This window comes from Chenopodium album, chromosome 21 (assembly GCF_948465745.1).
Source record: "Chenopodium album chromosome 21, dcCheAlbu1.1, whole genome shotgun sequence".
Lineage (NCBI taxonomy): Eukaryota > Viridiplantae > Streptophyta > Magnoliopsida > Caryophyllales > Amaranthaceae > Chenopodium > Chenopodium album.
Window position 1 is genome coordinate 1,798,478 of NC_137854.1, and position 10,825 is coordinate 1,809,302.

The 10,825-nt window shown below is 35.6% G+C and overlaps 2 protein-coding genes across 2 annotated transcripts; one reads left to right on the top strand and one right to left on the bottom strand.

Moving 5' to 3' along the window:
* The first annotated feature begins 1,236 nt into the window (after positions 1–1,236).
* LOC145602296 (peamaclein-like) lies at positions 1,237–2,286 on the top strand. Its single transcript, XM_081658483.1, has 2 exons — positions 1,237–1,394; positions 2,044–2,286. The coding sequence occupies exons 1-2, from the start codon at positions 1,292–1,294 to the stop codon at positions 2,226–2,228; spliced, it is 288 nt and encodes a 95-aa protein (XP_081514609.1). The 5' UTR covers positions 1,237–1,291; the 3' UTR covers positions 2,229–2,286.
* A 1,803-nt stretch (positions 2,287–4,089) lies between these two features.
* Positions 4,090–6,589, bottom strand: LOC145602150 (uncharacterized). The gene is made up of 3 exons (XM_081658318.1): positions 6,451–6,589; positions 4,719–5,845; positions 4,090–4,509 (listed from the first exon to the last, which is right to left on the bottom strand). The coding sequence occupies exons 2-3, from the start codon at positions 5,781–5,783 to the stop codon at positions 4,435–4,437; spliced, it is 1,140 nt and encodes a 379-aa protein (XP_081514444.1). The 5' UTR covers positions 5,784–5,845; positions 6,451–6,589; the 3' UTR covers positions 4,090–4,434.
* Between the last annotated feature and the right edge of the window lie 4,236 nt (positions 6,590–10,825).

The following is a 10,825-nucleotide window of genomic DNA, read 5'->3' on the forward strand; positions in this document are numbered from 1 at the left end:
CTACTCACCGATTGTTTGCAAAACATTTAGGTGTATCTAGAGCTAAGAACATCAATTACAGTATTAACCGGACTGTCAAAAGATTGTCTTCAGGGATAAACCCCATACCCTAAAGTACAGAAACATGAGTGCAGGTTCCGCAAGAACTGCCCCTAAAAGAGGCAGGCCGTGTATTGCAGTAATGCAGGGGTGCCATAACCTCACCGTGAGGCCGCGCACCGCAGCACGGATGCAAGGGCATCTGTTTAATTCAGCCTTATTTTCTGTACATTTTCCTATGAAGACACTTCTAGTTCTGTGCAAGGTACACGATTTTCCCTTATTTAAGGACACGCCCATGCTACATTCAACCTTATGTGCGCTACAAAATTTGGCATATGCACGAACGGATGCATATGATTCATTAATGTTCATTGAACTGGAGTCAAAATTCCAAAAAACCTGAAGGACAACATAGGACCACCCTTCTATGTGTTGTCATATTCGGCATGTGATCCCATGTCCATGTACATCTTGAGCATATTGCAATTTTATTTTATGTTTTTCCAATTTAAATTGTCCGAGCCTTTTGAAATTTTTGGAAGCAATTTTTGAAGAATCACACATGCATCGAGTTCATAATGGGCTAGTAACTATTTAGGATCTGTTCACATTTGCTGAAGTGAGCTGAACTGGACTGAACTGAACTGATTGGAGCTGAATTGAACTGAATTGAGCTGAAATGTATATTTTATGTGAGAGGGAAATTAAGAGCTGAGCTGAACTGAACTGAACTGATTGAAGTTGAACTGAACTGAAATGATTGGATCTGAACTGAAATCAAGTAAATGTTAACAGGCCCTAACTAGAACGTAAAAGGGAAATTGATGTGTCTTTTTTGATATTATATGAATTTCTTATTTATTTTTACTTATGTAGACACTTTTGTTAGGTTGTGTGTACAATGTCAAACATCTAGATACGAACATAACTTGAGCACATGAGCTCGCATTTATTGTACATAGTGATTTAAACTTTACGTAACAAATAGTACTAGTCCCTTTCGTGATCGGTATGGAGCCTGAACTTGTTGTGTCTATCTCATATTCATACCATGATGTATACATTTGGACGCGCTAAAATTACAGGGGTCCTTAGTTTGGCCATGTGTAGTATGCTTTGAATGACCTAATCTTTTACACCGTACTGTTGTCTCACTCTCAGCTAATATATCCCCATTATAAAGCCTTACTAACTCCAAGTCAAGAATTCAAATCAAAGTCCTAGTAAAATTTGCAGACATCAAAGAAAAATGAAGCTTGTTATTGCAACTCTGTCAATTGTTATCCTTGTTCTTGCCTCATCTTTTGTTCATCCATCCATGGCTCTTAATGATGCAATCAAGCCTAACACTAGTAAGTGGGTTTCTATCAAGTACTATATGCTTAATTATTGTATGCATTTCCTTAGACAAGACTAGAATAACAACTTTTGAAGTCAATTTTGAACATTGATCTTTATCATTATATGTATCAATGTATGCACTATTGTGTTTATAGAGTTATAGTTAACAGTCTTAATACTAAAAGCATGATAATTCTATGAAAATATATTTTATGTTTCTAGTAATGTTGTATGGTAAAAAAAATGTCTTGTATTTTGTATTAATGACAATAAAAACGTTTATAACAGAGTTTGAACTCAAGACTAGCAAATTGAGTTACAAGTCTTGTTACTACTAAAGGGTGTTTTTTTTTTTTTTTTTTTTAATTGATTTATTTATTTATTTTTATTTATTTATTTATTTTTATAAAGAACTCAAATAATACGATATGATATTTTAAGTAATAGCCCAGGGTAGATACCTACAAGCCACTAATTTGGGTATTTTGTAAGTGTTAGTTGAAGTTGTAACCCAAAAAAAAGCCAAAGTTTTATATAAATGAAGTGCCTTGACTGGGTTAATATTGTTGATTTCAAAGGAAAATGAGTTACAAATAAAGGAAGTTTTATTTAAAGTTTCATTTAGCTGAAAGCTTGAATATTGTTGATTTTGGAATGTAGATCTGGATTGTGGTTCAATGTGTGGTGCGAGATGCAGTAAAGCAGGACATGAAGGCTGTATGAAATTCTGCCAAATTTGTTGCCAGAAGTGCAACTGTGTACCATCAGGGACCTTTGGTAACAAACACGAATGTCCTTGCTACAGAGACATGAGGAACTCTAAGGGCAAACCCAAGTGCCCTTAAGTTTTCTCACAAGATAAATTTAGATCTAGTCACCTTTCTCTCTGTCCGGAAATTGTTGTCACTATAATAATCGTATATTTGTTTTGAATTATGTACGGGCATAGGTTTAGTATGCTTCTAATAAGAGTAAATTATGTACCGGTATGTTTCACTCGAAACTCCAAAATAAATGAATTGGTGTTTCTCAACATCATTTTAGTCATATGTACCATTACGCATTAATGAATTTCTTATTATATTATTGGTTATATAATGTGTAAGTAATATGTATAAGTAATATAAACCGATTTCTTATCTAAAGTTCGTTTTTACAAGAACAAATTTAATTGTCTAACAGTTAGGCAACTAACAAAGAGTTACATAAATTACGTACCTAAACCTTACTACAATTTTCTCATTTTGTGTATCAGCTACTCATTTAGTTACGCAAATCAACCTACTCTTTTAAGGGTAGGTATTAAAAGTAAAATTAATTGCTTGAGTGTACTGTATACGATATAAAATTGTGCTTTTAGTTGCGTTTGCATGTATTTGCATGAATCACAACTCAGACGACATACGGTGTCCTGTGTAAAAAAATTTCTGTAACACTGCCTAATAGCCGAACATGTGTTCATAATTTTGAGCTATCTTAGTATTTCTTCAGCTATATAATCAAGGCCATAGTAATTAGAAGTAAAGCTACAATTCCCCATAAAATCAAAAAAAAATGAAGCTATTTTTCGCAACTCTGTCTATTGTTTTCCTCGTTCTTGTCTCATGTTTAGTTCATCCATACATGACTCTTTCTGATGCAATCAAGCCTAACTCAAGTAAGAAATCTTTTCATCAAATACAATATGCTTAATTTTATGCATTTTCCTTGAACAAATATAATCTAGTCCATAGTTCTCTATGTAAAACTTGTGTAGTTGTGTGATTTGCTTGAATTGGTAGTTTTTTTTTTTGTTTTTTTTTTTTTTTCAGTTAGCAAATATTATTGGTTAAATAAACTAGTGTGGATGCTAATGATTTGAAACAGAGTATATATTCTTTTTAATTTATGGAAAATGTAAAATTGCCATTCAAAAGATCTGTACATTGTTTACGAGTAAAAGAAAAAAAATAAAGTTTGCACATTTTGTTCATGATTTATGCACATTCAGTTCAAAAAATTTAGGAAGTACATATAAATGTACACATTTTAACATCTTCAAAAGAAGCAAAGTTATTTGGTGTTTTATGGAGTGTTTGACTACTTTCAACTGTACTAGACCTATTAGTTAAAAAAAAAAAAAACACTCCAAGGGTTCCCTGATTCCTACATGGCTACATTAATATCTCAGAATTGTAATTTCTCTTCATTTACCAAACTAGCCTTTGAAATAAAAGACTGAATGCTGGAATTTAATTGATTCTTGAATGCAGGTGTGGACTGTGACTCCAAGTGTGGGGTGAGATGCAGTAAATCAGGACATGACCGATGTCTAACATTTTGCCTCAAGTGTTGCCTTAAGTGTAATTGTGTACCATCTGGGACTTTTGGCAACAAACATGAATGTCCTTGCTACAGAGACATGATGAACTCTAAGGGCAACCCCAAGTGCCCTTAATATCACTCTATTCTGAAAATTACAACTCAATCGTCTCCCCTCCCTTTGTCCGGAAATAATTGTAACTACGTTAGTATTTTTAAATTATAAACGGACATAGGGAAGTATTTTCTTATGAGTAATAGTAATTATGTACGGTATGTTTCACTTTAAACTCTGAAATAAATATTTTGGTGTCACACGAACATCATAGACATCATTTTAACCATTTGCACAATTACTTAGTAGCGACGTATTTCTTTAAACTCTGAAATAAATATAATATTTTGGTGTCACGCAAACATCATGGACATCATTTTAACCATTTGCAAAAATACTAAAACGTATCATTCTCTAATCAGAAGCTCAAATTTACAGGAGTAAGGCTAATTGTCCACTACAGTTAAGTAGATAACAGGAGGTGAAATGTCAAAGATGTTCTTACTTGTTCAACTTGATGTAACAGAACAATTCACATCCTGTTAGTTGCCTAACTATCAAGGAAAATACTTCGTATACTTTTTCTTTTACACAATATTCACAGAAGATCAAACAATTCAGGAAGAACTAATTTTATACCATGTATTTCTCAACTGATTATAAAATTAAGTTACCACAGATGACATTGCGAAATTTCAGGTATACAATCCGCCTGCTCTAGCATTATAAGCTGCTTGTAGGTTTCTCAAATGTTGAAGAATCCTGTTAGCCTGCAATACATCAAAAGAAAAGCACTTGCTTAGTAACAAATGATGATACATAAAAACTCATATTCGCCCAATTTTGATTTAATAGGGGCCGTTTTGAGTGTTTTCTTTGGGTATTGAGGTCCGGACATGAACAAAACATCCCAGAACGGGAAAAGGAAATTCAATATGAGACGGAAGGAGTAGAAACAATCACAAAAATTGTACCGTACCTTTTCTTTGGCCCTTGAGGTTCCGGACATGGACAAGATTACTAAAGGAGGCACAGCTCCTTCTTCTAACACCCTTCTGCAGTATCTATTACTCTCTGCACAAAAATGCACAAGTGCTGCAGCAGCATTCTCTTTTCCCCGGGGTGAACCTAACTCAATTGCCTCAACAAGAAGAGATATCCCCCCTGCTTCGGCTATAGCCTTTCTTCCTTCAGGACCCGAGGCAAGATTTGCTAACACAACCACTGCCCTGTCGACCATCCCAGTTGCAGGATCCATCAAGTCTATCAGATGTTTTACAGCACCTGATCTCACTATTGTAAGCCGATTATCAGTACATGTAGACAAGTAGAACAAAGCAGTGGCCGCATCCTTCCTACCACGGGGTGTTCCATTTCCTAACAAATCCACCAAAGCACCAATAGCTCCTGAATTCCCTATCCTAATCTTATTCTCTTCAAATACAGATAAACTATAAAGAGTTGCAGCTGCATTTTCTCGGGCCTCAGAAGTCCCCTTCTGAAGGACATGGATCAAAGGCTCAATCGCCTCAGCTTTGACAATATTGACCTTATTGTTGTTACTGATAGACAAGTTCAGAACAGCTGTGACCGCGTTTTCTTGAGTTATCATGTCTGAACTACGAAGGAGGTCAACCAAAGGGCTGATTGCCCCACAGCTCGCTATCAAGATTTGGTTATCCAAGTCCTTGGCTAAAATCCGGAGCTCAGAGGTGGCTTCCCTTACAGTCTCGATTGTAGTACTTTTCAGATTCTCTACTAATTCCTTAACATGGGCCTCAAATCTTGCAGCAACCTCATTTTGACCTTCTCTTGCAGACAATGGTACAATCATGGGTGAAAGTCCCATCGACTGAACTCGAATTTTAGGATTATATCTTTTCCTTTCTTTTTGCTGAAGGCCTGTTGTTGCTGGTGCAGGAAGATCTTGATCCTTGGCCATCATGCCTATTTCATTGATTTCGCCGGCTTCTGATGAATTGTGCAATTTCTGCTGATTGACATCTCTAACTGTATCTTGTTCTAAGTCAGTGTATGAAACCATGATGAACTAATTATTGAAGGATTTTAAGTGTAATGCCTCTATATTCTCCTTGTGCACATGTTCTGTACCAAAAACAACACATATCACCATCTTTCACATGAATCATGATCAATAAAGAACACGGAATTCGCAAGAAGAACTAATCATCCAGGAAGCCAATTAACCTTTGATGTATGTAAGCAGGAATTCCAAATTAATAAAATATGCAATTGCAATTGTTAAGTGTAAAACTTTTACCCAAATTCTCAAAACTAGTAAACTACTCGTTTTATTTCTTCAAAACCCCAACTTTAATTTATGCTAATTCAAGTTTCTGAAATTGAGACCTAGAAAATTACTTATACGTGAGATGAAATAATGCAGCTGATCCAACTATCAAAAAAATTAAATATTATAACTATAGAATACATAATAATAGAGAATACCCATAGAATATTTCTACGACCGCATTTCTAGTATCTGATACCACAAACATAAACCAATAATTCAAGGTTCAATCAAAATTGAGCAACAAAGAAATTTATTGCAATCAAATAGTGAACAAAATGTTAAATTAACAAACAATTATGTACAAGAACACAAAGTTATAATCAAATAAATAATCTTTTAATTCAGATTAATCAACAATTACAGGAGTATTTAACAATAAAGAAAGAAGTAGAATTACCTGAAAGTGAAGAGCAAATAAGCGAAAATGGCGGAAGAAACAAAAGAAGAGAGAAAGATAGACTTTTCAAATACGTTGAGTTTAATACCGTGTTTTTGGTTGTTGTCCTAAAATTCCCGATTATATGACAATTGCTTTTTTGTGGGAAGACCTTTGACTAAAAAGGTCAACAAGCTAGTCGTATATATTAAAAGCTAACAACTTATCTTAAATTTTCTTGGTTGTTCTAAAGTTCTCCCGTCTTTTTCACGAACTGCCAAAGTAATTGTGTGATTTGCTGGAATTATAAGGTAGGAAAACTGAGAAAAAATACTTTGTAATTTCAATTGTGTTGACGCATGCTCCACAATTAGTCGTCTGTGGGATTGGAATGAAGAAATTACATTTCATATTGAAAGTGCTATTACTATAAGACTTTTAGTGATTTTGTCAATCATACAATAAAAGTATAACTTTTGTTTACATGTATTTTACATAAAATACTCTTTATGTTTCAATCAAAAGATTAATTATATTTTTATCTGATGGCCGATCAGTCAACTCATCAAGAATTATAAACTCGTTTTGTAAAATTAAAAGATGATGATGCATGCTTTCAAAAGAAAAGACAAGAAAATGAGGCATGGAAAGCAAGCTCAAAGGAAGGGAGGTTCATAAACATGTATAAACTCTAAATCAACCCTCACAATATGACTAATATTGGCGAAATGAGGCTCCAAGTTTTGATTCTCTTGTAACGAAGCATAAGAGCTAACTACTCGACTACTCGTATAAAGTACGGAGTCTACGTATACATTATACGGAGTACGTGGAATGTACTGTAAAACTGTAAAAGTACAGCATAAGACTCCGAAGTACTCGTACAAAATACAGTATGAATTGGGAGTGGATTGCTTCCCTGCCAAGTAATTACCAGAGAGCGTGTTTGGTCTTATAAGCAGCGTCATCAATTACATAATCACCATCATACAAAGTCAGTATCAAAACTTTCTACACTATAAAATTGAAATTCTAAGTTCTCTAGAAGTCCTTCCACTTAAAAAAAGACTTCTAGCCTTATTATATTATTCACGCTTTTTGAGGAATTTTTGAAGTTTCGACGCCCGGTGTCGAAAAGACTTGAGATACTTGGGGATAAATCTTGGGGTCATATAACACCGTCTAGAACCATATATATTATATGATCATTATATGCTGCCATAAACGTACGTGGTAGGCTTGAGTTTATGAAATCGGTGCAAGTTGTAAACGGTTAAATTGGATGCTTAAAGGAAAATTGGATGGTTTCACCCACCCAAATGGATTCCCAGAGGGTATTAGGGTTGATGGTAATAATCTCGGCAATTTTTATTCCCGGGCGAAAAAAAGTCATAAAAATAAAAAATTAAAGGCTATTATCCACGCTTTTTGAGGAGTTTTGGAGGTTTCGGCGCCCGGTGTCGAAAAGACTTGAGATACTTGGGGATAAATCTTGGGGTCATATAACACCGTTAAGAACCACATATATTATATGATCATTATATGCTGCCATAAACGTACGTGGTAGGCTTGAGTTTATGAAATAGGTGCAAGTTGTAAACGGTTATATTGGATGTCTAAAGGCAAATTGGATGGTTCCACGGTTCCACCCACCCAAATGGACTCCCGGAGGGTATTAGGGTCGATGGTAATCATCTCGGCAATTTTTATTTCCGGGCGAAAAAAGTCATAAAAATCAAAAATTGAAGGCTATTATCCACGCTTTTTGAGGAATTTTGGAGGTTTTGGTGCCTGGTGTCAAGAAGACTTGAGATACTAGGGGATAAATCTAGGGGTCATATAATACCGTTTGGAACCATATATGATCATTATATGCTGCCATAAACGTCCGTGGTAAGCTTGAGTTTATGAAATCGGTGCAAGTTGTAAACAGTTAAATTGGATGCTTAAAGGCAAATTGGATGGTTCCACCCACCCAAATAGACTCCCGAGGGTATTAGGTTCCATAGTAATCAACTTGGCAATTTTTATTTCCGGGCGAAAAAAAGTCATAAAAATAAAAAATTGAAGGCTATTATCCACGCTTTTTGAGGAATTTTGGAGGTTTTGGTGCCCGGTGTCGAAAAGACTTGACATGCTAGGGGATACATCTCGGGTTCATATAAAACCGTTTGGAACCATATATGATCATTATATGCTGCCATAAACGTCCGTGGTAGGCTTGAGTTTATGAAATCGGTACAAGTTTTAAACAGTTAAATTGGATGCTTAAAGGCAAAATGGATGGTTCTACCACCCAAATGGACTCCCGGAGGTTATTAGGGTCGATGGTAATCATCTCGGCAATTTTAATTTCCAAGCGAATAAAAGTCGAAAATTTCCAAAATTGAAGGCTATTATCCACGCTTTTTGAGGAATTTTGGAGTTTTCGGCGCTCGGTGTCGAAAACACTTGAGATGCTAGGAGATAGATCTCGAGGTCATATAATGCCGTTTGGAACTATATATGATCATTATATGCTGCCATAAAGGTCCGTGGTAGGCTTGAGTTTATGAAATCAGTGCAATTTGTGAACGGTTAAATTGGATGCTTAAAAGCAAATTGGATTGTTCTACCCATCCAAATGGACTCCCGGAGGGTAATAGGGTCCATGGTAATCTTTTCGGCAATTTTTATTTTCGAGCGAAAAAAAGTAAAAAAAATTCCAAAATTGAAGGCTATTATCCACGCTTTTTGAGGAACTTTGTAGGTTTCGGCGCCCAGTGTCCAAAAGACTTGAGATGCTAGGGGATACATCTCGGGATCACATAATGCCGTTTGGAATCATATATGATCATTATATACTGCCATAAACGTTCGTAGTAGGCTTGAATTTATGAAATCGGTGCAAGTTGTAAACAATTAAATTGGATGCTTAAAGGCAAATTGGATGGTGCCACCCACCCACAAGGACTCCCGGAGGGTATTAGGGTCCATGGTAATCATCTCGGCAGTTTTTATTTCCGGGCGGAAAAAACAAAAATTCTAAAATTGAAGGCTATTATCCACGCTTTTTGAGGAATATTGGAGGTTTTGGTGCCTGGTGTCAAGAAGACTTGAGATGCTAGGGGATATATCTCGTGGTCATAAAATGCCGTTTGGAACCATATATGATCATTATATGCTGCCATAAACGTCCGTGGTAGGTTTGAGTTTATGAAATCGGTGTAAGTTGTAAACGGTTAAATTGGATGCTTAAAGACAATTTGGATGGTTCCACCCACCCAAATAGACTCCCGAAGGGTATTAAGGTCCATGGTAATCATCTCGGCAATTTTTATTTCCGAGCGAAAAAAGTCAAAAAATTCCAAAATTGAAGGCTATTATCTACGATTTTTGAGGAATTTTGGAGTTTTTGGTGCCTGGTGTCGAAAAGACCTGAGATGCTAGGGAATATATTTTGTGGTCATATAATGCCATTTGGAACCATATATGATCATAATATACTTCCATAAACGACCGTGGTAGGCTTGAGTTTATTAAATCGGTGCAAGTTGTAAACGGTTAAATTGGTTGCTTAAAGGCAAATTGGATGGTTCCACCCACCCAAATAGACTCCCGGAGGATATTAGGGTCCATGGTAATCATCTCGGCAATTTTAATTTTCGGGCGAAAAAAGTCAAAAAATTCCAAAATTGAAGGGTATTATTCACGATTTTTGAGGAATTTTGGAGATTTTGGTGCCTGGTGTCGAAAAGACTTGAGATGCCAGGGGATATATTTTGTGGTCATATTATGCAGTTTAGTTTCATATATGATCATTATATACTGCCATAAACTACCGTGGTAGGCTTGTGTTTATTAAATCGGTGCAAGTTGTAAACGGTTAAATTGGATGCTTAAAGGCAAATTGGATGGTTACACCCACCCAAATAGACTTCCGGAGGGTATTATGGTATATGGTAATCATCTCGGCAATTTTTATTTCCGGGCGTAAAAAAGTCGAAAATTTCCAAAATTGAAGGCTATTATCCACGCTTTTTGAGGAATTTTGGAGTTTTCGGCCCCCGGTGTCGAAAACACTTGAGATGCTAGGAGATACATCTCGGGGTCATATGATGCCGTTTGGAACCATATATAATCATTATATGCAACCATAAACGTCCGTTTTTAGTCTTCTTCCCTGTCCTCCTAAACCACTAAACCACATAGTAAAATTATTACTTTTGTGACTCCGTCTCAAAATAGTATGTCATTTTTCTAATCATTATTATGTCATTTTTTAATCTATGAAGAAACAAATTGAAATACATGAGCTTGTGGTCTGTTAATATCTATGCTAAAAAACAAATACGAGTACTAGTATTTAGTTCTATTGTCACAAACCCAAACCAAAGAGATGTAATACGGAGTACTG